At 33.3% G+C, this 26,088-nt stretch overlaps 5 protein-coding genes across 6 annotated transcripts; 3 read left to right on the forward strand and 2 right to left on the reverse strand.

Annotated features, from left to right (window-relative positions):
• Window positions 1-863: 863 nt before the first annotated feature.
• LOC113855967 lies at window positions 864-1,735 on the reverse strand. Its single transcript, XM_027487595.1, has one exon. It carries the CDS (start codon window positions 1,458-1,460, stop codon window positions 864-866), a length of 597 nt encoding a protein of 198 aa, XP_027343396.1. The 5' UTR covers window positions 1,461-1,735.
• A 5,222-nt stretch (window positions 1,736-6,957) lies between these two features.
• On the forward strand, window positions 6,958-9,412 carry LOC113853580 (actin-like). The gene is made up of 5 exons (XM_027484025.1): window positions 6,958-7,024; window positions 7,252-7,324; window positions 7,489-7,882; window positions 8,101-8,714; window positions 9,128-9,412. The coding sequence occupies exons 2-5, from the start codon at window positions 7,265-7,267 to the stop codon at window positions 9,191-9,193; spliced, it is 1,134 nt and encodes a 377-aa protein (XP_027339826.1). The 5' UTR covers window positions 6,958-7,024; window positions 7,252-7,264; the 3' UTR covers window positions 9,194-9,412.
• A 2,266-nt stretch (window positions 9,413-11,678) lies between these two features.
• LOC113854432 (U-box domain-containing protein 33-like) lies at window positions 11,679-16,121 on the forward strand. Its single transcript, XM_027485399.1, has 7 exons — window positions 11,679-12,098; window positions 12,185-12,303; window positions 12,492-12,601; window positions 12,851-13,376; window positions 13,819-14,367; window positions 14,583-15,305; window positions 15,388-16,121. The coding sequence occupies exons 1-7, from the start codon at window positions 11,834-11,836 to the stop codon at window positions 15,568-15,570; spliced, it is 2,475 nt and encodes an 824-aa protein (XP_027341200.1). The 5' UTR covers window positions 11,679-11,833; the 3' UTR covers window positions 15,571-16,121.
• Window positions 16,122-16,279: 158 nt separating this feature from the next.
• On the reverse strand, window positions 16,280-17,985 carry LOC113856255 (ENTH domain-containing protein 1-like). The gene is made up of 4 exons (XM_027487999.1): window positions 17,719-17,985; window positions 17,476-17,598; window positions 17,168-17,329; window positions 16,280-17,091 (listed from the first exon to the last, which is right to left on the reverse strand). Exons 1-4 carry the CDS (start codon window positions 17,859-17,861, stop codon window positions 16,506-16,508), a joined length of 1,014 nt encoding a protein of 337 aa, XP_027343800.1. The 5' UTR covers window positions 17,862-17,985; the 3' UTR covers window positions 16,280-16,505.
• A 2,951-nt stretch (window positions 17,986-20,936) lies between these two features.
• On the forward strand, window positions 20,937-25,739 carry LOC113855020. Of its 2 annotated transcripts, XM_027486442.1 has the most exons (5): window positions 20,937-21,283; window positions 21,809-22,045; window positions 22,703-22,776; window positions 22,912-24,352; window positions 24,508-25,739. In XM_027486442.1, the coding sequence occupies exons 2-5, from the start codon at window positions 21,895-21,897 to the stop codon at window positions 25,188-25,190; spliced, it is 2,349 nt and encodes a 782-aa protein (XP_027342243.1). In that variant the 5' UTR covers window positions 20,937-21,283; window positions 21,809-21,894; the 3' UTR covers window positions 25,191-25,739. The 2 variants fall into 2 exon arrangements, with proteins under 2 accessions (XP_027342243.1, XP_027342244.1); XM_027486443.1 differs by having other exon boundaries at window positions 21,034-22,045.
• Window positions 25,740-26,088: the final 349 nt, after the last annotated feature.

Genomic DNA, 26,088 nt, shown 5'->3' on the forward strand with positions numbered 1-26,088 from the left:
ATTATACAGTACAAAGCTGTTTGTAATGTACATCGAGTAACAAATAACCCAAAAAAAAGGTTGTATTATTGCCAAGCTAGTTATGCAGTGGTGTTCGACTTGTAATATCCCTCAATATGCATATCAAAGATACCTCAAAACCACATTTTCCTGTAAAGAAACGAGAAATGATGCCAAATTACAAATTTTCTTTTTTGACTTAAAATGTACTGGCCCGCATGGGTTTGCCCACTCAACTGGTAAAAACGAGGCACGCCGTAGCCCAGAGGGAATGTTTTGCTTTTCTTGGGAAAGTCAAATGTATCCCATTCCATTTCCAAATTATTTCTGATCCTAAAACAAAGTCAATGGAATCTGATCCACGAGAAAGAGAATACGAGATTTACACCCAAACAAGACTCACTCCACGTTCTTCCAAATCGATTTTAGCCAGAATCCATTGTCTTTCTCTTTCATACCTAACCATGCCACCCATCCCTTTGTACTTTTTCGTTTTCCCCTTCAAAACTAATGCAAATTCAGATCTACAGGATCTACCCTCATATGACTAAAACATAACCTGGCTAAAAAATTAAGTAAATTAAAATAAAATTAGATTTGACTCTTTTGAATTAAAATATTTTATAAATATAATTGACATTAAGATAAGTTTTTATTTTTCCTATTTTATACATTTATTTTTGTTTTAAAGTGCTAAAACTCAAAAAATGTTAATTCAATGCTGGGTAGAGATTCATAATATGTATTAAATCAATGTACTGTCAGAGAAGACAGAAGTGAATTACAATTATCTGAAGTTAGATGCATCATAGTACTAACACATTAAATTAGCAAGGTAATGAATAGCGATCAAGGCAAATAATTTATAGCTCACCATGCTGCCACGTTTTCGAGTCAGTCCCTAATAAACACTGTTTGACTCTCTTATTCACACTGCCACCGTCAAGATCTACCACACTCGGCGTAGGGAAAAGAGATTCCAGTTCTTTGCACAGATCACGTACAATTCTTCGGTCACATGCTTTTCGTTTGGTGGGTGGCCTTTTCCTGGGTGCACCTGGGCATTCTAGGATCACTGGGATTTTGTGATCCGAAGATGTTGGAGTCTTGAACCCCTCGTTGGAATCATCGTCCTCGGATACCCCGCACGATGGAATCTCTACTTTCAAGGTCAAAGAAGCCAAAGCCAACGGTTTTGAAATATCGTTGCGTTGTTTTTGCTCCTCTTGATGATAATCTTCATCTTCTTGTTGGTCACGTTCTTGCACTACTGGTACTTGTTTCCTTCTATGATCTTTATAGGTTGAAGTTTGGCACTCTTCCTTGTGAATTTCCGAGGTGTGCCTTACCAAGAAACCCAATTCTTGATCCATGTTGGCTTTTGGATCTTTGTCGGAGAGAAAGACTTTGGAATTCGATGACACTCCCATGAAACGAAAGGAACCGGACTCGGAAAACATCAAGAACAAAGAATGTTCAAGATTGAGAGAGACTGAGGAAATTAATTAATCCAAAGGAATAGGTGGATATTGTAAAACTGCATAGGAATAGCTAGAGGCTACAGAGAAGAGAAAAAAGATGCACGATGGATGAAATTCGGTGCACCTTTGAACATAAACTAATGAAACTATTACTTTATTTTAAAGGATTTTGTAAACCTTGTTTGGATTCTAGCAGTGCAGGCGTTCTTCATGTCATGTTTGTGCTTATGACTTATGAGAAGAGAGGATTTGAACCCACTCTAGCGGAGGATCCAATGCAAATAACCAATGTTACACTCAACCATAATTCCCCCTCTCTGATCTCTCTCTCTCTCTCTCTCTCTCTCTCTCTATATATATATATATATATATATATATATATATATAAAAGTTGGATGGGGGAAAGACTTTTACTCTTGGAGTCAGCCATTTAAAACTAACTATGATACCTAGTTGAACAAATCTAAATTTTCTTAGGATAAAAGATTTTTTATAATATTTTTTGTTCTCTTAATTTTTCAATTTTATTAATTAGTGTCTTAAAAAATAATTTAAAATATAGCACTTTTTCAAGGAAAGTATTTATTAAGAAATATAAAATATAATAAATTTTTTTTTATTAAAACGTTATCATTTTTAGATGTTTAAAATTAATTTTAAAAATGAATATCAATATTTTCTTATTTTATTTATTAAATAAAGAAATTATTAACTATTTTCATGTTTTTATAATATTAACGTATCTATTTTATTTAATATTTTTATAAATTATTAAAAACTAATAAGAAAATATTAAAGGAAAACACATTACAAATAATTTCTTTAATATATATAAAAGTATATAATAAAATTAATAAATAATAATTTCTCATTAAAAATCATAATATATTAAATTCTATAATTTCTATTAAAATTTTATCGTACATCTTTAAACATGCATTAAAAAAATAGTTTATAAATCTAACTCGAATCCTTTTTTTTTCTCCTGATTTCCGCAAACTTTAATGCATCTGGGCACGTGGTTCACTACAGGGAAACCATTCCAGGGTTAACGTGGATGCTACTTTGCACTACTTTAATATTCTGGGAACTATTCTGGCGATACATTTGACTTTAGATGTTTAACAAGGATATTAACTTGATTTGTTTGTTTCCCACTTTATTTTATATTCAAGTGTAATCAATATCTTGGGCTCCTCTTATTTAACACCCGCAAGAAAAGGGAAACTTTTTTTAATAACCTTTACACGCTGTTTCCTTTATGAATTGGCGTCGCGTAAATTGGGGTGGGTAGCAGACATTCTGTTTGTTGCTGGATGAAGGGGCAGCAGCAAATGTTCCTTGCCATTAATTGAGTGGTATAGTTTGTGTCATAAGCCTTTGAAAATAATTGCATGTATTCATATAGATTTGATTGTGTTTCGAAACTTAATTTAAACTTAAACAATACCTTTATTCCTCTTTAAACAAATTCACAAACAAACAATCATAGGGTAATAGAGATCAGTATTATGCCTATATTTATTATATTAGAGTAACTCAATTTGTCGTCCGAAGAAGGGCATAATCTTGTCATTAAAAAAAAATAAAATCAGTTCCATTATTTAAATGTTAAAAAGTTGATGGTATACATATATATATGTATATAATTTTACATGTAAATATCTCAAAAATATATTTTAAAATTCAAGAGACGGGTTTTTTTATTGTCTCAATTTGTGTTCACAAAACATATATTAGCCTTAAAAAACTATAACATCTTTATTCCTCTTAATGGTTGGACAAGGTGTAGTGTTCCATAAAATATTACTTCTCATATTGATAAGTGTAAGGTTTATACCTTAACATTTCAAGTAAAATCTGCATGAGTGATGAAAGTCATATATTTCAACTTTTATTGCGATCAATCACGAGTTATGAGTCATATAGGTATTCCTCTTTCGAGTTTTTCAGTTAAGTATTGAACTGTTAAGGATCTAGAACCAAATATGATCAAATTACCCCATTCTTTTATTTTCGAACATAAAAAGAAAATCGAGTTACCTTCCTTTTATTGAATTTGTTGTCATTAAATTTATTAATATATCTTTTTGCCTGTTGTAAAATTCAACTGGATATCCTTAAGATTTTCTTTATGATCATTATAGGATTATTGTTATAAGATTAATTTTGATTAGTATTTTTTTTAAACTTATTTATTAAATTTATTATTAATATATAAGAAAACGATGTACTACAAAAATTTATGAGGCCTTCAAGTAAATCAAGCCTCCGGATCCACTCATTTTCTTTGGAGGAGGTAAGTATATGTAAGTCCCTTCTAAATGTTTTTAAGTTTAAAATTTTTCTCTATCTTAAATTAAAACATAAATATTTCTAATTTTTTCCATAAAAAATTATAAATAATCTCAAACTAATTAACATGTAACTCAGATCAATTAAAGGACAATTTATTTTAGTAAGCGTTTATACTGCACCTTTATTGATTACTACAGCCATATACTCTTATCATCTAGTTAAATAATATCCTAACTAGAGGGTAAACCTTCATGCTGAATCCCAACATTTCAAATCGAAGCTTGTTTTGACTGTATCGTAGTATAGTGGGTGAGTTTCACAAATGGGTCCTACTGCCGGCCATTTCTCACGTTGCTGATAATTGGGCAGTCACGGAAAAAATTAGAGGCATTGGGTTGGACTTAGGATTCCCAAACTTTATTAGTGTGAAGTATGAACCATCCAGGAGAAGTTTGAGATTAGGTAGGTTTCGTTTTTTGGTGGATACCACCTATTAATGACAAAGAGAGGAAGAAGAAGATTAAAGAGTTTCTTCCTACTACTTGCCAAGCTGTTGTTTATATAATTTGTATTTTAGGAAGATGGATCGTCTAATCATCTTTTCGTAGTTAAGTGAAAATGCAAGGACAGTTAGTTGTATACATGAAAGATAAGGATATATAATAGAAAAGTCATGATATTTACCATAACATGTCACCCCATCCAAAAAAAAGTTATTTTCCATCTGGGTAGAAGGAATTGCTGACAAATTGATCATGCAGAAAAGAGGAGGACCCAATTGGATTTGCTTGAATTTCACCACATCTTCGAACATGATAAATGTGACGTATCTTGAGGACCACATGGGCAACTTTCTAAGTTTCTATACCTTATTTTCTTCGCTCCAAAAACTTGCAACGTTTACTCTATATGCAACAACACCGTCTGTTTTCAGTTGTCATCGTGTTTAGCCTCTACTATATTAGGCCAATCTGATGATGTGTTTTTTCCTTCCTCTTCCTTGCTTTGCAACAATTTCCGTTTTTCTTAAGCAATTTCATTGATGCTTCAGATGTTTTGGTGTTTCACAAACCTCCAAATCTGTAGCTGAGAAAATAATAATGAGAGATGAGAGCTAACATGTGATACTGTTCAAAAAGTACAACACGAAGGAATGGATCAATTTAGTTAATTCAAGCAATGTACGATTTTTCGATCTGTCAATTTGGGAAAATGATTGATCAAACCATGGGGCATATTATAGTGTAAGTTTTATTTTATATACGAATATTACTGTGCTAGCTACTAATACCTAAGCATACAAATTAAGAAATAGAAAGGCATAATAACGTGGGGTAGTAGGGGGGGGGGGGGGGCAGAGGGCTGAGTATAAAAGTAAAGGGAACACAACACACACTCTCATGGGACATAATTGCATCCCATGCTCATGCTTAATGATTTTGCTTCCCATCTCAATCATGTCCCCATCTCTAACAATCATGAACCATTGCTCTTTCCAATTTTATTAACAAAACTTTTAATTTTTAGATAAATAACTCAATTGGTGTATCTATTGGTGGCCAATTGGTCCTACTGGGATTCTTTGTTATCTACTTATATAGTTTGGAAATTAATATAATGTAAACAAATTTAGACTCAATATATTTTTAGCTTTAAAAACACTTTTTCAAAAATTTATTTTGGTATCATATTTTCAATAAAAATTAACTACTAAATTCATTTTGTGAATTATTTTAGTCCTTAAAATTAATAAAAAATATATATATTTAAAGTCGGCAGTTATTAATTATTTTTATTGAGATTAAGGTTTATCTATTTAATCTCTAATTTTTATAACTATTAACAACTTTGATATTTATTTTTAGTATGCATAAAGTTTACTCTACAACGTTTAAGGACTAAATTAACTGAAAAATATTAAATTAAAAAATAAAATAAAATTCGCAATGGTTATCAAATTCAGGGTTCAATCGATTGACTTGATAATATTAGTGACTAAATTCCAGGACTGTTTGATAATTTTAAGGTGAATAATGATCTTGCTTTAAACTCTCAAAAAGTATTTTTTTTTACTTGTTAATAATAGTTTTCAAAATAATTAAAAACTAGATAAACGTTAGCCAAAAAATAAAAATTTGAGTTAAATTGAAATTCTTTTCTGAAAAAAGCTAAAGCATATTTAAACTGTACAGATTAGAAAGAAAAAAAAATGATTGAACCTGACTATTAAAATTTGAAAACGAGCTCTGCAGAATAAAAAATCAATGTTCGATTGAAACATATTTTACCTAATGAGGGGCTGCAGCTGCAGTGCATTTCGTTTTGCGCCTCATGATTTATGGACGAATTTCCTTTGTCGGTTAACGGGAACATTATCGTCGTTCCTGTTTTTTCTTTTCAACTGAGCAACACATGTACGAATGAGTTTGTCCATCGTGAGCAACACAATTGGGTAATTCAGTGTTATTTATGCCCACAATCAGTAGAACACTAACGTACAACATTTTCTCTCTTTTATCACTATAAATCAATTGTTGAAAGGAAAAGGAGAAAGAAGATAAAGAGAGAAAAATGACAGAAATGTAAAGTAATTTGACACACAATATATACAATTATGTTCACAGCTAAATCAGAAAAATGATTTTATTAAGTTGTTACATGTGTACTAATTAGACTATACAACTCTAATAGCTATGTTCATACCTGCCTCGTTTCCTCGTATTTTCTTGAATTAATACATTACAGATCATTAATAGCCCTATTCTTGAAAGTTAAAAATTAAAGCACACTGGTTATTTCATTTTCTTTGCTATTTAAATATTAAAGAAATATTTGAAGGGCTTTTATTTATTTACTGGGAAGAGGAAGAGGTACATGTAGAAGATGACACGATCCAGTGGGTCGTAAAGGAAAATTGAAGGCCCAAAATTGAGAAAAAAACAGTGGAAGAGAGAGAAGTAGTGGTAGTGCTAAAAATGGGCCTAGCCAGTTGATAAGATTTGAAGTTTAAGCGTAGGACAGGGGGTAGTTGTGGTGGGGAGCCACACCCACAGATCCAAAGGACACGTGTGAAGAACAACATGAATGTCGTTCATAGAACCGGACACATTGAAATGTCGTGTGCACGTCCACACTTTCATTTAAAAACCCAAACACTTTGGAAATTAAGGTTTGATTTGGGTGTCCCCTCGCGCATCACTTTTTCATTTCAACGCGGAGAATAACTAATCCTCGCGCAGTTTCAGGTTCTTCATCTCGTATTCTCTTTTGTTATCTCATGCATTATGTGTGAATGTGTTTAACTTACACCTATTTCGTTTCTATACATAATTCAAGCTATCGTTATATGTAGTGGCTGTGATATGATCATTTTGTGGTTGGTCGATTAAGGATTCGGAGACTCCAAGCATTGTATGTTATCTTTTGAAAATTAAATTTGTTTCATCTTTAAATTTTATCATTCTGGGTGCAGTTTTTGAAAGACAATGGCAGACACTGAGGATATTCAGCCACTCGTTTGTGATAATGGGACTGGAATGGTTAAGGTAAAAAATAAAAAAAACGAGGATGATGTTTTAATCGATAATATTAAATATTACAATTTTCAATTAAAACTTATTATTTCTAACCTTATAATTTTTTTATGTGAATGTTACCTTTCAATTTATACTAATTTACTGTTGCATGCATTGCAATCTGCAATTTGTAGGCTGGATTTGCAGGAGACGATGCTCCAAGGGCTGTGTTTCCTAGCATTGTGGGTCGTCCACGTCACACTGGAGTGATGGTTGGTATGGGCCAAAAGGATGCATATGTTGGGGATGAGGCTCAGTCCAAGCGTGGTATATTAACTCTGAAATATCCAATTGAGCATGGTATTGTGAATAATTGGGATGACATGGAGAAGATCTGGCATCACACCTTCTACAATGAGCTCCGTGTGGCCCCAGAGGAGCATCCAGTTTTGCTCACTGAAGCACCTCTTAACCCAAAGGCTAATCGTGAGAAAATGACTCAAATTATGTTTGAGACCTTCAACACACCTGCTATGTATGTTGCCATCCAAGCTGTGCTATCACTCTATGCCAGCGGCCGTACAACTGGTTAGTCATTTTGGAAAAAAGGGAATGTGGAAAAAACAAAAACAAAAACAAAAAAAAAGGGTATATTATTAAGTTTAAGACTCAAATATCATACATAAATTTTGGTTTTGTCTATGACAATCTTGTGCTTAAATAAATGATTGAAAAGTATATATAGCTTTTCTAATCTGAATTGAAGCTGTCTAATTCCATTATGCTTGTTATAATAATTTGTGCAGGTATTGTTTTGGACTCTGGAGATGGTGTCAGCCACACTGTGCCCATTTATGAAGGGTATGCTCTCCCTCATGCCATTCTCCGTCTCGACTTAGCAGGGCGTGACCTCACTGATGCCTTAATGAAAATCCTTACTGAGCGTGGTTATTCCTTCACTACCACGGCTGAGCGAGAAATTGTAAGGGATATGAAGGAAAAGCTGGCTTATATTGCCCTTGACTATGAGCAAGAGCTTGAAACTTCAAAAACTAGCTCTGCTGTTGAAAAGAGCTATGAGCTTCCTGATGGACAGGTGATCACCATTGGCGCTGAGCGTTTCCGTTGTCCCGAAGTCCTCTTCCAGCCATCCATGATTGGAATGGAAGCTGTTGGCATTCATGAGACCACATACAATTCAATTATGAAGTGTGATGTTGATATCAGAAAGGACCTGTATGGAAACATAGTCCTCAGTGGTGGTTCTACCATGTTCCCTGGTATTGCTGACAGAATGAGCAAAGAAATCACTGCTTTGGCCCCAAGCAGCATGAAGATCAAGGTGGTTGCTCCACCCGAGAGAAAATACAGTGTCTGGATTGGAGGCTCTATCTTGGCTTCTCTCAGCACTTTCCAACAGGTAAACTCTCTGTGGTCTATTGACTATAGTTAAGTTAATTATGTACTTCAATAAGAACTTATCATATCAGTGCTTGTGTCATATGTAAATTTTACTGAGACTTGTTGAAATAAGTAAGAATGAGTTAAGAGGCATCACTTTCTTATGCTTAAATAAACTGTAGAATTTCTTCCAAATACCTTCATTTTGTGTTGTGAAAATAACCAAAACGGTGATGCCTCTTACGCCTGGTTGCTTGAATTTGGTCTCCTTCTCTCGCAGCGGTTGAGGTTCATAAGCCACTTGGGTATGTGTAACTTATGATGAATAGCCAATGACATCTTCACTTGTGCACACGCCCTACAATGTTGTTTTTATATGGTCAATTTATTAAGGATGTAACAATGATGAGACACTTATTTTTGGAAATGCAGATGTGGATTGCCAAGGCAGAGTACGATGAATCTGGTCCTTCAATTGTACACAGGAAATGCTTTTAAATTCAGCATAATGGCTCGGTGTAGGTACTTTGTCCTCGTTTGGCAATACAGTAGCACCTTGCATTGATTGAAGATTTTTCGTAAAAAATATTTATGTCTTGTTAGAACGCTGAACCGAGTAAGAGTGGAGTTCGATGGCAGAGTTAATTCTTTCATTTATTTTGTTTTAACATTGGCAATTGTTGAACAGTTGATCTCTAAGATAAATCAAAGATATTTCAATTTATTACTTCTCGTGATCAGATTCTTCTAAATAATTTCATACCAAAAGAGAAGAAATAAGCATATATGCTTCCAAGTTAACTGGACCTTGTGTTAGGTTATATGAAATTGAGCCTCTTGCCCAATAGGTTACTTAATTGAGATTTATAAATAAGCAATTGATAATTTTATTTTTGGTTGCTGAGTAGACATTTTCAATATTTAGCATACATGTGCATGTGCTAAATATTCAAAATGTATGTCCATTTTAAATACTAGAGTTGAATGTCTTACACAGCAAAGACCAAATGATTTAACAAGGAATACGGTCTCATAAGACTAACAACTACCCCGGTTCTGGACTGTCTGGACTTTGACCAAACTACTTGTCGCTTTACTTTACCCACTTGTTCACTTACTTTAAAGTTTAGTACAGTTAATTTTAATAAAATTAATTTTAAATATAATTAGCATATATATTTAAATTAATTTCAACTACAATTTTTATATTAAAACGTGTGTTATGATAAAGAAAAATTTACAACTATCTGTCGAACAGACACTTGGTCAATCAAAACGTAGGATCCCTAACTCCATTTTTTTCCAATATGAGTTTGCTTGTTTAGTATCTAAATAGAACCCAAAGAAAAAAAAATTATCTACAAAAGTATAAAAAAAATTAATATGCATATTTTAAAAAAAATAATAATTATATCATAAACAAAAAAATTGCTGATTCCACTTAGAAGCGAAAAGATTGCATTAGTTATATCATTTTCATGGTTTTACGTACTTTGCGTTTAGTCTTCGGGTGACTTTCATATTTGTACGCATCGAATGCCAACCCTGGTTCTGCAGCTTTACTAGAGCAAACAAAAGGGAAATTTCAAATTTGAAAGACTTAAATTTATAAAAATTAATGTTGTTTAAAAGTGTGTTCCAGAAAATAATTTATGTTGAAAATATATGAAAATATTTTTAACGTAATAATTATTGTTTGAATTAGATGTGTAGTTATTAATATAAATATGTGAAACATTGTTGTTAAAGTCATAATATAATTTAAATTATGAAAAATATTTTACCAATTTATATTTAATTCAAAATTTCTTCATCGTAAAGTAGTAAAATGTTACTTTTTTTAATTCAACGACAAACTGTGATTTTAACACAAAATGGATTGCATTCTAAAATTGCCATTTAAATTACATTCCTATTTATATTTTTCATTTAAACCACAAATATATTTTATTAAAGATTAAATAAAAACAATTTCTCATCAATAAATTTACAACAATAACAATTAAAACTTATTCTACTTAGATAACGTCGGCAATTAATCTACAATGTCAATTTAAATTAATTTCAACACACATATCAATTATATTTAATATTCAAAATTAGTTTATTAAAATTATTTTTATTCAACTTTATAATAAACAATTCCATTTATCATCTTAAACGTGTTTTTACATGCCAGGTAGATTTAAACATGTGATTAGTCACATCTGCCACCTAATGAACCGTTAAAGTTGGGATTTTTTCCAAGTTAGGTTAAAAAAGCACATTGATTGTCTCCTTTTGCATTTTTTATTAAAAAATATACTATTTAAAATATTATCGCGTGTCCACCAAATAACATAAAAAAAAAACCTTGACGTGCAGCCAAGATTTCGTTCTATCTATACAAATAAAGAGAAATTTTATAAATATATTTTTATTATTAGTTAAAATTTATTAAAAATTAAAAATATATAAAAATATTAATTTAAACGTGAAAATTATATAATTTTTAATAAATTTTACTTAATATTAGAGAGTATATTAAAGTGTGTATTGTTAATATTATTTATGTTATAAATTTTAAAAAAATATTTATATTTTTATTAAAAAGATTTTTTTTTAATTTTTTACAAATTCAGTACGAAAGCTAAGCGATTTGACAGAAATTAAGTCGTGTGTTATATAACTTTCGTAAAATTATAATTCGTACTACTTAGAATTTGAAAAAAATGCTGGTGTGACAAAACAACATCAGAGGTTAACTCACAAAATGCATTTTGCTCTAAATAATGGTAGTTATATATAAAACACGACAACTATAAGTAAATCCTGTCGTTACATTAACATACACGAAAAATATGTAACAAAATGATTGCTTGTAATCAGAAGGTGGCTTCAAATAAAAAGTAAAAACAGGTTTACGAGGAACAGTAGAATCAGTGTAACTTTTTGAGTTTTCACCTTTCATTGCAAAACGAAGTGATTTCAATTTCCACACGGTATTGGCATGGAGTCAATTTAAAAGTCAAGCTTTCCTCTTTGGAAGGGAAAATCGAAATTCTTTTCCATTTGCATCCCAAATCAATGTAGCGTTTTCCATTTCTAACCAAACTGTTTCTTTCTACACTCTTCCAATAATTGAATTCCCAATTCCCAATGGAGCTTTTGAACCCTTTGCTTCCTCCTCAGCCTCACCATGCACCCATTTTGCACCTTCCCTTTCACGGGGTTCCCTCTTCTTCTCGATCTCAATCTCAGGTTTCCTTTCCTATGGAAGAATCCTCTGGTAAGGTTCATGTAGCTGTTGGGAAATCCATAGAGAAAGCAGCTACCTTGCTTCAATGGGCTTTCACCCATTTTCGGAAAACAGAAATTATCATAATTCATGTTTATCAACCATCTCTCACCATCCCCACTCTATGTAAGCTCAATTCAATTGATTCAATTTTCAATACTTTACCCTTTTAAAGTCTCTGTAATGGTAAATGGTTTTGGTATGTTGAGCAGTGGGGAAATTGCCAGCATCACAGGCTAGTCCTCAAGTGGTGGCTGCCTTTCGAAGAGTGGAAAGAGAACAAACTATGAAGCTTTTGGACAAGTACTTGACAATTTGCCGCGCAGCTAAGGTAACCTTCTTTCTTTTGCATTCATATTTTGGTGGGTCAATTGATCTGATAATGCATTTAGCTAGACCAGACCTTTTAAATCCTGTTGATAATTATCGTTCTGTTTTCATGTTAATAACCGAATTTGTTTATGAAGTTATATGCAACGTTTGGTATTAATTGTGTAATTAATGTACATTTCTTGTCAGGTTCAGGCGAGCGTTATTGTAACTGAAACTGACCAAGTCCAAAAAGGAATTGTTGATTTGGTTATTAGGCATAATATTAAGAAGCTTGTTATTGGAGCTGTACCAGAAAAGTAAGTGCTACATTGATTGTCTGCTTAACCAGTATTCTTCAGAACTGTCTTAGATTATTCTCAGGTGCTTCATATCCCCGTGTCTATCTTTTCTGTAGAGAGTAGAGACTGAAAAAAAACTGGTTTTGTTTTCCTTTGATAACTTGAAGGTGGCAATTTGCTCCGTTAATTTCTGTTTTTGTCCCTTTTCTTACACTGAAGGATTCCTAAATTTTTCAACTTAACAAAATCATAATGGAAAATTTGCAGTTGCATCAAAGTGAAAAGGAATTCTGGTAAAGCAAACTACACTGCCAAAAATGCTCCCTCATTCTGTGAAGTATGGTTTATCTATAAAGGTAAACACATTTGGACAAGAGAGGCTTCTGAAACACCATGTTCCTTGTCTTCTTGTACTCAACATGATATTTCCACCACAGAAAGCTTGAGATGTAGATCTTTTCAATATGGTAACAATGAACTATGCCAATCAGAATATCTTCAACCAAATTCTGCAAGAACTACTACTAGTTCTGGAATTAGAAGTTGTGTTCAGGGGGAAATCATTGAAACTGGAGTCACTTTTTCATCCAAATCATCCAGTTGTAGCAGTCTTTGTTCCCCCCAAAATTTTTCAGGGGTTTATTTAGATACATATTTAGAGGTCATGGAAGAAAGAATTAACAACCAACTTACTGAAACCAAAAGGGAAGCTGAGGCAGCAACAGACGAAGCCTTTGCAGAGTTATTAAAGTGCAAGAGATTGGAAGTTGAAGCCATGGAGGCCATAAGGAAGGTAATCAAACTGTATTGACTGTAATTCATATAGGACTTCTGTAAGTCAAATAAGCTTCTCGCCTTTTCACTTGTTTCTCTTTGTAATCATGACTTGAGGAATTAAGTATGCTTTCTTATGTATTTAAGAAACATTGACCAAGCATTACAAACAGACAGAATCCCTCAGGAAAATACTGGGATTCTGTACACAATTTTCTGAAAGTACACATTTTCAGGTCAGAATTGTAGAAGAAGCAACACTTTGAACTGGTTTACATAAGTTCACTCTAATCTGTTTACTTGTGTTGTTTGGAAATTCTTCTTACGATTTAGCTGTATACATTCTATCCAAATCAGTGACAAATGATGAATATTGAGTCTATATTCTATACTCTATAGTATAGTTGATTTCTGGATTTTGTGACATCTCTCCCAGCAGTAAGTTATATTCTATCTTGCAGGTCAATTTGTTTGAATCAGCCCATGCACATGAAGTAAAGCTCAGAAAAAAGGATGAGGATGCACTAAGAGCTGCAGTACAAGAACAACAGAAGCTCTTGGATGAGAGTGAAGAAATTGCTGGTGAGCTACAAATGACCATGAGAAATATTGCCCTACTAGATAGTCATGCTCAGGAAGCAAACCACCGGCGAGATGAAGCTGCAGATGAGTTATCACTGATTCAAGCATCCATCTCAACCCTATGGCCGGAGTGGCAGCATATCAGGAGGCAGAAAATGGAAGCCCTCCGCTGGCTTGAGCGGTGGAAAAGTCATGGACAAGTTGGAGCAGCTCAATGTGGGGTCATTGGATTTGCTGAAGAATTACCCGAGTTAGCAGAATTTTCATTATCAGATCTTCAAAATGCCACATGTAATTTTTCCAAGAGCTTTAAAATTACACAAGGCGGATACGGTTGTATATATAAGGGGGAAATATTGGGTAGGACTGTTGCTATAAAGAAGTTCCATCAACATAATGTGCAAGGACCAGTGGAGTTTCATCAAGAGGTCAGTTCTGCCATTGAAATTGTCATCTTAAAATATATTGATTGCTTGAGAGGATTGAAGGTGGAAACATGATTGAGGTCGATGGATTTCAATGTATTTTTATTTCTTTCCCCACATTAATAATGGAGGTCTGTTTTGTTACTGTTAATGATAAATTTTCTCACTTGTTTTTCTGTGTTTTTTTAATTCCACTAATGTTGTCCTTTTGTGACCAGGTTCAAGTTCTTGGTAATCTCCAGCATCCTCATTTAATCACTTTGCTTGGTGTTTGTCCTGAAGCTTGGTCAATTGTATATGAGTACCTCCCCAATGGAACTCTTCAAGACTACCTATTCCGGAAAAGCAATAACTTCCCTTTGACATGGAATATCCGAGCACGAATGATTGCTGAAATTGCCAGTGCACTATGCTTCTTACATTCTTCTAAACCTGAAACTATTATTCATGGTGATCTGAAGCCTGAAACTATACTACTTGATTCTTCACTTAGTTGCAAGATATGTGAATTTGGGTTCTGCAGGCTGGTGAATGAGGAGTCTCTCCTTCGTCCTAGTTTCCGTTTGAGCACTGAACCAAAGGGTGCTTTCACGTATACAGATCCTGAGTTTCAGAGAACTGGAATACTAACACCCAAGTCTGACATCTACTCTTTTGGGCTAATCATTTTGCAACTTCTTACTGGTAGGACTACAGTTGGATTAGCAGTTTTAGTACGCAACGCAGTTTCATGTGGAAAATTGTCTTCAATTCTGGATTCTTCAGCTGGAGAATGGCCTTCAGCTGTGGCAACACGATTGGCTGAACTAGGATTGCAATGCTGTCAACAAAGTCGTAGAGACAGACCAGAGTTAACACCTACTTTAGTGAGAGAATTGGAGCAGTTACATGCTTCAGAAGAGCGACCTGTGCCATCTTTTTTCTTATGTCCAATCCTTCAGGTAACTGATTCTTTTTTATTAATAAAAACCATTTACATATGAAGGAAATAATGCTTCATATTTATTTGGGTTCCTTCTTCAGGAAATAATGCATGATCCACAAGTTGCAGCAGATGGATTTACCTATGAAGGAGATGCCATACGTGAATGGTTGGAAAATGGACATGATACTTCTCCCATGACTAATTTAAAATTGAGTCACCTGTTTCTTACTCCAAATCACGCACTTCGACTTTCCATCCAAGACTGGCTTTGCAAATCTTGAATCTTTTATTCATTTAGGCCAAAGTGCTCTTTTTAACCTCATTAGTATGGGGCTAGTTTGTTTTAGTCCCATGATTTCTTTTGTGTGGTTGTAAATCTATTTTGTGTTCCACATACATTGTCAATTTGATTTGATACCAACCCTTTAGTAGGTTAACTGTAGTTGACGAAACTTGCCAACGTTAGGAAAAAACAAAATTGTATTTTGGCCGTCCCACCAAGAGAAAATAAGAAATAAAAGGGAAGGTAAGAGATGGTCATCTTCTGTTGCTCTGTGCATCCGTCATTAACATGACTCAAAATGTTATGGGATTAAACTGACTCTTGTCCTATATTAAGGGGGCAAATGGAACACGTTAGCCCTTTTATTTGTGTACGTTAACAAATATATGTAGGTTATTTTTTACACATCGATTTTCCTTAATACTTTCTAGTTTCAGCAATTGTAAGTGTTTAATGATACGAGTCACTGAAATGTGATCAAATTGACTGCTTGTCCATTCACAATTGTAATACATATTAGAAATGTGGATCTCACCTCCATATTTTAAGTAAATCTTTAGCACATAAGGAATAAGTTGCCATGGTCCAAAAGAGGCAATGGTTAGCTAGGCCAAATAAAACTTGAAGAGATAGCATATCTGTTGTTGGGCGTCTGTGCATGTCCGATGGTCCTTTGATTGGATTGAGCAGACTATATGATCTTTACAACGGTTGAAGAGAGTAGAATATATGTGCTTTATGTATGATACATCATGGATGCATTCTAATATACCTAGTGCTAGTTCCACACATACAAACGGTTTGTCCTTTTCGGGGAAAATTGAAGGAGAAAGTAAAGGTAACCCACATACATAAATACATCTAGTATAAAACCGTCATTGGAACAATTTTCACATAAACTTTTCTTGCCTTCATTTCGATCTTAAACTTATTTCATCTCGAAGAAAGAAGGGAAGAAGTGGGATGCATTTCTGTTGAGTTAAAGGGGTGATCATCTTCTGCCATGAATATCCCAAGTCTAGAATCATCGTCTTGGATACCATCTAAAAGTTGATTGGACTCTCCTTTCATGTTCCATAGATGGAATTCCTCCTTACTTGGTGTCATGTTTTCTTTAGAGCTTGTTTCAGATTTCTGTAGCATTGGATATTTTTCTCGATCATCCAGGTAGCTCTCAGTATCTACACTATCTAGGGACTTGAAAATTCCACCTTGATGGCTAAGACTACGAGATTTAACTGTTGTTGTGTCCAGACAATTGTTTGAGCTAGAGGACAAGTTATCGTGATTTTCACGGCTGTTAAAGTCAGAGTTACATCTCCCAAATGTGGTTGGCAATGATTTTTCCCTCAGAATAATGCCTTGTGTTTGAGTTGATCGTCGGTTGAAACTCCCAAAACCTTGAATTCCTCTGGTCAACATCCGAGAACGGTTTCTTTCTTCCTTAAGAAGTGTTCCTTCTTCCAGCAGATTCAATATCCATTCTGATTTCTTTCTAACAGTCAGACCCCAATTGAACCTGCATCAATATAACAAAAAGGCCTCACTATATAGCACCAAGAAGATAATTTAAAAAAAAAATATTGAGAACATACCCACTGTCATCAATATGCTGGAAGTATTTCATTTGACTAACTACATCTTTGTCACACCGAAATTCCTGTGCAATACTTTCTGGTCCATGAGTCAACAAGTGCTCAAGCACAATTAGAGAATTGTAGGAGGCCCTCCAATTGTTCTTGTCAAATTTAAGCAATCTGTTTTAGAATCATCCCATTCATCTTTGATTAGATTATTAACATTAGGGTGGAAGGCATCAACAACAACAAAAACCTTTTCCTATTGAAGTAGGTGAGCTACAAGGGCAACAAATTATTAAAGAAGAAAAAGGAGCCAGAAACACCTTTTGTGCAAAATCTCTACTATCCTCCAATAATCATCAAGCTCAAAAGCAGCCCTTGAAATTGATTTAAGAGTTGGGGAATCTGGGGCCCATGGATTTCCATTTGTAGCTTCTTCTGTCATCCTGCAAATAGCAAATGCCATCTAAGTGGAGAAATAACTATTATATCACGAATCCTATAGCTGGTTTGGTTATGAAACACATTAAATCATCATCAAAATATCATAATAGTCACAAGCTTACAGTTCTGCTGGAGTAACATCTGTGAGAGCCAATCTAGCAGTTTTAAATTTCTCCTTGAGGAAGAAAGAAGCTTGCTTTTTAAATTCATGGAACAAAGGCGTGCCCATTTTGCTGCTGTTGTTTTTGTTCAAAAAGAGTGACATATCTAAAAAATTTTCAGGGTTGATAATCTAATCTTTCTCCATTTATCAAATAAAGTGGCACCTTTGCAGGGTTGATAGTTTATGTGAGGAGAAGAAAAATTCAACGAACAATACACTGAATTATGAATTCAAGATTTGCGAGTCAAAATTGAGTTTGTTGTAGAGAATTTGTAATTTGCAAGTGATGTTTTGTCAAATAGTCATTTCACTCATTTGTTTATAATATGTTTTTCAGTCCTTGAAATTGTCAACGTGTATAACAAAAGCATGGCTTTGCAAAGTCAACATCTCGGACACTTGGGACAACCTGTGTTGAAGTTTGAATATTGAATTTTGAAATTGTTTATTGATAATTCCAGATCTTTTTCTCCTTCGAGATAAAAACCTTTTGTTATTGTTCATTTGATCACCTTCATCCTGTTTCTTACTTTGTTAATTTGAACTCAAATTCATCATCATCAGAGAATCAAACTTTCCGCCGAACGGCAATTATTTCCAAAAGTCACTGCTCACCCACTGAAAAGTTGCTTACTTTGTTTATTAAATTTTTTATAAGTAGAACCTTTTTTAGTGTTTGTATAGCAATTAGATGAACATTCCCCCCCTTCAAAAAATTTATCTGATAGTTATATTTGTAATAGATATATATTGCTCTAAGAACAAATTTTTTTAAGGGGCTGCTTTATATAATTAGTTGAAACAAATATTAATACATGTGCAAAAAATTAATATAAAATTATTAAAATAAAACTTATAAAAGGAAAAATAATATAACCCTATGCATGTTCAAACCTATGTGAATTCACCTCAAGGGATTTTTTTTTCAGGAATTCACTCCAAATGTTGAACGAGGGAATAAAAAAATGGCCAGGAAAATAATTTTTTTTCCAAGATTTTTGTTTTTGAACAGCAATTCTTTTTCATGTTGGGCGACCCTCTTGTAAGTTCAGGAATTACATAGAAAGACATGACAGGCCCAAGGCCCAAGGCCCATATCAGCTAGGAATTAAAAATTGATTTCAAAGCTGAAAATGGTTGACGAGTTCAATCGATGTCTCGGTCTCCACAGAATAGTCTAGTTTTGAACGTTGATTAGCTCCACTAGGCTTTCGAAAATAAATATAACTTAAAAGAATGCAATTGGCATAAGATGAATATTTTTTGTATGATTAAGTTATATAAATTTTTTACATTCACATGAGCGATAAAAGTAAATGAGAGAGAGTTTTAAAATAAGATAATATGATAAAAACAGGTAGAAAGAATAAGAAAAATAATTACTTGACTTTTTTATTATTTAATTTAAATTGTGTTTTTTTAGCTTGTTAAAAAGATAACACAAATTAATAATTATAATTAAATATTTATGTTTGTATTAATTTTTTAAAATTTTTAATATGACCTTTATTATCATTTCTCTCTTCTTTATAATATTTATGAGTAAAAAATTGAAGAATTAAGTAAAGATAAACTATAATTAAGAAATAAAAAGTATATTTTTAAAATAGACAAAAAAAATATAAAAATACTAGAACTCTCTATATAATTTCAACGGGCACAAGTCATTATCATGGGTCAATTGGTTGCGATTTAGGAGCACATTAGCTTCATCTGTGGGTTCAGACAAAAACACTTGAATACTCATTGAAGAATTCTTTATGAACCAATTCCAAATTATAAAGCTCTGTTTGGTCCAGTGATTATATTAATTTGGAAACCTTGCTTGCTCACTGATGTCCCCATCGTTTTTTCATTCTTTTATACAACAAATGTGTATTCTTATGATCACCATTTTCCCAGTACCGATTGAAGAGAGAATTGTGACTTGATGAATTCATCACTATATTTTGGGGTCAATTTTATGCACCGTTGAACAAGTCACAAACAAATCACTGTTTGATTATTAATTTCCCTAATGGATTTGTTTACAATATTTTGGGGTGACATCATGCAATGCTCATCAGATATTCATTCTTCCAATCCATTTTCAAATGTCTATTCTCTAATACTAACTTGATGAACTTGTTCACGGTGCTTAAGTTTCTAATGGCTCCTACGTTAATTCAAATCTTCCCCTTCGTTTCTCTTTCCATCTTCTTTCTTGTAGAAATCTAAATTATATACTAAATTTAACAGAACACAGCAATGGACCAATTATTTAATGATCGATCGATTGACTCGAAGAGTGATCAGTATTAATAAACATCGGTTAATGTTTCAAGAAATTCCAATGTTTTGATATTAATTAATTGACATCAAGATTGATTAATGTTATTATAATTGATCAATTGACCAATCTCTACAAGCGTTGACCAATTTTCATTAATATTACCAATTTTACGATTAATTGATCGATCATCAATAAATTAATCACCTTTTGTGAACTGTTAAATACCATTTACGACTGAAACATTTGCTAAAAAACGGAGTGAGAGCTCATAGAGCTAATAAAAACTCTTTTGGTAATGTCAATCATGCCAATATAATTAATCGTATTTGATAAAATGCAGGCAATGTTATAATTATTTTGAGATTTTATATTATTTTACTTATCCTTTTGTTATTTAAATATTATATTTATTGATCTTATCAACGAAGTAATCTTGAAGGAAGTGTGCATTAAGTTTTTTTTTTTTCATTTTTATCTCATGTTTATTACTAAAATTTTGAACATGCATTATAAATATTATTTTTTTTGGAACAAATCACCCATCTATTTAAGTATAAGAAGCTCAAATATTAGAGTAACTCATAATAATGTGTTTGAAATAATAATAAAAAATTTAAAATAGTGCATATAAGTTTTTATTTGAATTTTATTATTTTTAAAATGTGTTTATAAACTTACTTTACTCTAAATAACAATGAAAAATATACTCTTGGTATATTAAATTTATAATAACTACTTATTTATTTACCAATAATTTGAAATAAACGCTAATAATATAAGAAGAAAATACTTAATAAAAATTTTTAATTTAATAATGTAACAATTTAACAATATTATTCAAATTAACCATGCATTACATACAATAAGTATAGTCTTTAAAACCAAATTGCAGTCATTTTTATTTTACAAATACAGAGTAGCAGACCCTGGTGTTGGGTCTGTACGTGAAAAAGACTTCGATGTTGTTTTGTTATGGTCAGAGGAAGAGAGAAGACCAACTTTGCGCGGGTTTGGCTTTGTCATGAGCTTAGTCTCCTTTCCTTATATCTGCAAATCAGAGAGAGAGAGAGAGAGAGAGTTCCATAACCATAACAACCTTTTTCTCTCTGCTTTTCCACTTCGTATTGTCGCCGCCACAACAATAAATATTATTCATAGGTTGACTTCTACTAAGTTGTCGCAAAGGTTGTTCAGTTTATATCCTAATCAACTCTTTCACAGCTTCCGCCGCCGTTACTCTCATCCTTTAGAGGTTAGAATTCCGTTAATTATTTTCTTCTTCCGTATCACTTCCATAGCCAACGTTCAAGAATAACAATAACGTTCCTCTGTATATTGATCAGATGCATGTTTCTTTAAATATTTCAATTATTATGACAAAATAAAAACATATGGATACTACCGGTTTCTGTTTTATAATTATTTGATGGAGTTTCAAGAAACTGCAGGTTGCGGCATGTGTAAATTGTTCAAGAAACTGCAGGTTGCGGCATGTGTAAATTGTAGTAATAGACAGCGTTTGTTCATAATTCTATGTTTACTCCTTTGTTTGGTACAAAAGTTATGTGACTCTGTATAAACGATATTCGTTATCAGTATGTGCTAATGGCTACAAAAGTATGCGTAATATGAATATTGATGGTGAAACAAAGTCAAAAGTTCATTTAGGTTGTCACAAGGTTAGAGTCTTAGAGAGCCTCTTCTGAGATTCGTGTTCAATGATGTTCTCTTTTCTAAAATATAAACTTTTTTTTTCTTGTTTATATTTTTAATGAAGGTTCCACAGGACAAGGCCTAGTGGTAGAGATTGATTATCACTTGAGTGGATTCAAAAGCTACAGAACAAGATTACCCGTATTAGTGATGGGAAAGCACATGATTTCTTCGGAGAATTCCACTGTTCAAATTCAGGACAATAATCCAGGATGCATGTGGGGCATGCTTCAAATTCTTGATTACCATCGTTGGTGCGTCAAAAAGGTGTTTCCTCACAAAAAGAGAAGACATGCCAGATGTAAGCAATTTCACGCCAAATCCTGTTTCTTTTTTTCATTATTGCTTTAATTTTGGTTATTTTCCATTTATATTTGAACCATTGCAATTGGCTTTATAATATTGAATGGAATCATGATTTATCAAACGGTGTACATAAAATAACAGAAGGGTAAATAATAGTTTACCCTTGTAATTTTACACTTTTTCATTTTACTCCCCTAAATAAAAATATAAGGAGACTATTTAGTCCTCATTACCAGAAGAGAATTAATCAGAGTTGACCCATATAGTCATACGGAAACCAGATCAAATATTGGGACACAAGCAACCTTTTGCGTACATATGCTACTGCATTAAAAGCTTTTACTAATACTTTAAAAGCTTGTGATTCTACTTATGCTACTGCATTAAAAATGATTCTATTAATACTTTAGAAGCTTTTAAACTATGTCATTGTAGATATATATCGTTCACCTCGTGTTATTGATAGTGCTGATTAAATAAAGGAAATGGCTGAAAATGAAAAAGACAGATTGTGATTTTGTTCTAGAAAACACGAAATCCTGGCTTCGCAGATCACTTGACAATATCATTTTCCTTTCTTGAATCATCATGACCACATTTTACTTGTGTTAAACACTTCACATGCTTATCAAGCTCTTTAACCTTCCTGCAGATAAGAGAAAAACCATTTTGGATAACCAAAATGAAGACCAACAATATGGAGTTACAGAAGCAGAACCCCTCCTTGTAAGTTTAAAACATCATGCTCATATTTTGAGGTCGTTGTCGCAAACAATTATTTATTGATCTCCTATTTAACAGTTATATATATGTATGTGTGTGTAAGTATAATGTTGTAATTATATCTATTATAAATATCAGGCCAGGCAGCACAGCGAAAAAATTAGTGCCGCAGGCAAAAATTCCCCCAAAAATCGCAAAAAGGACCCACGCACTGACAAAAGGTTTAATGAAGAAAACTCTGAAGGCTGTAGTGAGTATGCACTTCAACTGGAGAAAGATGGCAAGACGACAGAAGCTGCCCTTAATCTTAAGCATATGGAAACAGACAAGCTTGACAGAGGCACGTCCAATAAATTTAAAAAGCATAGTGATGATGTTTCTGAGGTATTTAGAGTGGAGAAGGATTTATTAATCAAATTTCTACGAGATTTAGAAGTTGGTGGGAAAAAATTCCATCAAGCATCCCACAACAAAGCAAGATTGACAAAATCAGGGTCATTTCCTTTGACCTCAACTTCACAGATGAGAAACATTAGCTCTAGGTCCTTAAAACACAAGCAAAACGAAATTTGGGCATTTCCCAAGAGAGGAAAGTTTCTTGCAGGTACACAGGACAGTTTTGTGAAAGATATTTCTAATGAAAAGTCAATGCCTTTAGTGAATGATCTTGGTGTTGATAGTACCATGGAAGAAAAACCAAGCATTGATTTAAGGTCTTCTCAAGGATCAAATCACAAAGGGTGGAATCAACTGGTTCTTCATCAATTCAAAGTTATAAAACAGAAGATAAAACATGCCCTCGTGGAATTCAGAAAAAGTGGTTACCAAACTTCTGCCGTAGCAATCCACCACAGAGCTTCACCTGAACATAGCATCATCAATAATGAGGAAGAGATCTCACCATGCTTAGATGATGGCATGATTCAAGAACACAATCGGAACAAAAGCTCAAATGAAACTAAAGCTTCTGATTATGATTCCAACAAGCATGATGCTTGCCTCATGCGAAGAACATCCTCCTTAAATGAATCGTTGGATAGATATACTGAGCTGTTTGAGAAAATCAGCAAAGATGTTAAGTGGCAAAATTCAAAGTCTAAAAGCTTGAAATTGACAAACGAGGATAAAATCCACAAGAGTGGGCGTGCTCCTAGGTTTTCCAGAAGCAATTTGTCTCTGCCGAGTCTCGAGACTTTAGGCTTCATTCTACATGAGGCACTTTTTGATACAAATGATGTAGAAAACACAGTGGAAGCTGATAATCATGTTCAAAGAAAATCAGTGAGCTTTCCTTTAAGGATAGACAAATCACATGATCATTTTAAAGGGGCTGAAATTGTGGAAACAGTAGAAGGGAGTGACAGAGATGCAAATCCCAATCTTTCATCTGATAAGTTTATGGAAACAATTGATGAAGGAGTTACCTGTGACCAAGAGGAGGACATACATGAGCCAGCAGTGGGAGATGGAAGTTTACCCCACAAAAAGGAAGAAATATGTGTGATTACCAATCTTAACAAGGAGGTAATGGTCTCTCTTGAAACTAGCTATGAAGATAATACAACCAGACATTCAAAAGGTAAGAAATTTATGTTAATGTACATGAGAATTTTTTTTCAATTCAAAGTGAAAAACTGCTACAGGATGAAATATTGCTGTCAAATTTTCACCTCTTAATATTTGTGCTATGAACTATAACAGAATTAATGATGCTTGTTTTGGCCATTATATCAGGTACAAGATTGAATACCCCAGGCTCTACATTGGAAGAATTGGAGAGTGATTTATCATATAAAGGAAGTGTATATCATTCTTTGCCAGACTCTTTATCCAACAGAAATGCTAGTGTAACAGCTGAAGACACAGACAAGAGTTCTGACAATCATTTCCTGCTCTTCAAATCAGATGAAGACAACGATTCCAATTTCAATTATGTGAAAAATGTTCTTGAATTTTCAGGTTTCTTGGGAATTGACCACATTCAGATGCGATACACAGTAGACCAGCCACTAAAGCCTTCCTTATTCAAAGCTTTGGATGTGACTTTGCGCCATGAAATTGAATCCTCCAGAGAAGAGACAATCAACCCCTATGATCACCAGCTTATTTTCAACTTAGTTAATGAGGTGCTTACTGAAATATATGAGAAGTCACCAACTTACTTCCCAAGGCCCTTCTCCTTCAACCGCCGCCTCCATCCAATTGCCAAAGGGGACTATCTTCTCAATGATGTATGGAGTGGTGTTAAGTCATACCTGAGCTTGAGACCAGAACTGGATCAGACACTAGATGATGTTGTGGGTCGTGATTTGGAAAAAAGAAGTGGCTGGATGATCCTTCAACAGGAAGAGGAGTGTGTAGCACTACAACTAGAGGAGATGATCATGGAAGATTTATTAGATGATATCTTCTCATGAAGTTTGCTTGGACTGTAACATGGTTATGTGTGTCATGTTTTGGAAGTTCTACTATTTTGATCCAGGATTTTCACTAGAGCAGAAAGCAAGTTTGGCTTCTAATTTCTACAGGAGCAAGAACTAGAAGCACACATGCACTAGTTTTATCACATGCATTTTTAAGTTCCTGGATTATATTGATAGTAGGAGAAGATGAAGCTGTCACTTTAAACATAATCCTCAACCGCTGTCAAAAGGGACCGCAAGCCTTTCACTGTAACAGCAAGTTAGCAATACTATGTTGTACAATATTGATTCGTGATTCGTGTGTTTCAGTTCCATGTCGATTTTTCATGCAGAATAGGATCCATATTTATAACTTATTTTGTAAATAGGAATGTCTGGTATGCCGTGTAAAGTTGGTCATGGGGTTTTGGTGCGTGGCGTGGCGTGGCTGATTTTCATGTAAATAACATTTATGAGTGAACGTATTCTTGCTTATGCCTTTGAGATTTTTTTCCCCCTTTACTGGACGAATAATAATTGATGACAAATTAATTTCTACAGACTGATATCATGTTTCTTCTGCATTTAAAATTTTGTACTTAATCTATTCTTTGTCTCCAGTATTGCTTACTAATGCATTATCCATGAACCTTATATTTAAACCCAAATTATAATAATATCATGACTCAGTGTACGGATATTTTATTTTATGAATATAAATTTTATAAAAATAGTCTTTTAAGTACCAATGAATCAACACAATATTTGTTTAAAAAAGAACCCATAAATTTTGTTCATATTTTTAGTTTTAAATTTATACTTAATCTATAAGTACGGTATGACTTTTTTAAGAAAGTATTTTAAAATTAAATGAATTTATAATAATAAAACATCTTTATTTTTTTAATTTACG

This window comes from Abrus precatorius, unplaced genomic scaffold (assembly GCF_003935025.1).
Source record: "Abrus precatorius isolate BTA unplaced genomic scaffold, Abrus_2018 Scaffold11, whole genome shotgun sequence".
In the NCBI taxonomy this organism is placed as follows: domain Eukaryota; kingdom Viridiplantae; phylum Streptophyta; class Magnoliopsida; order Fabales; family Fabaceae; genus Abrus; species Abrus precatorius.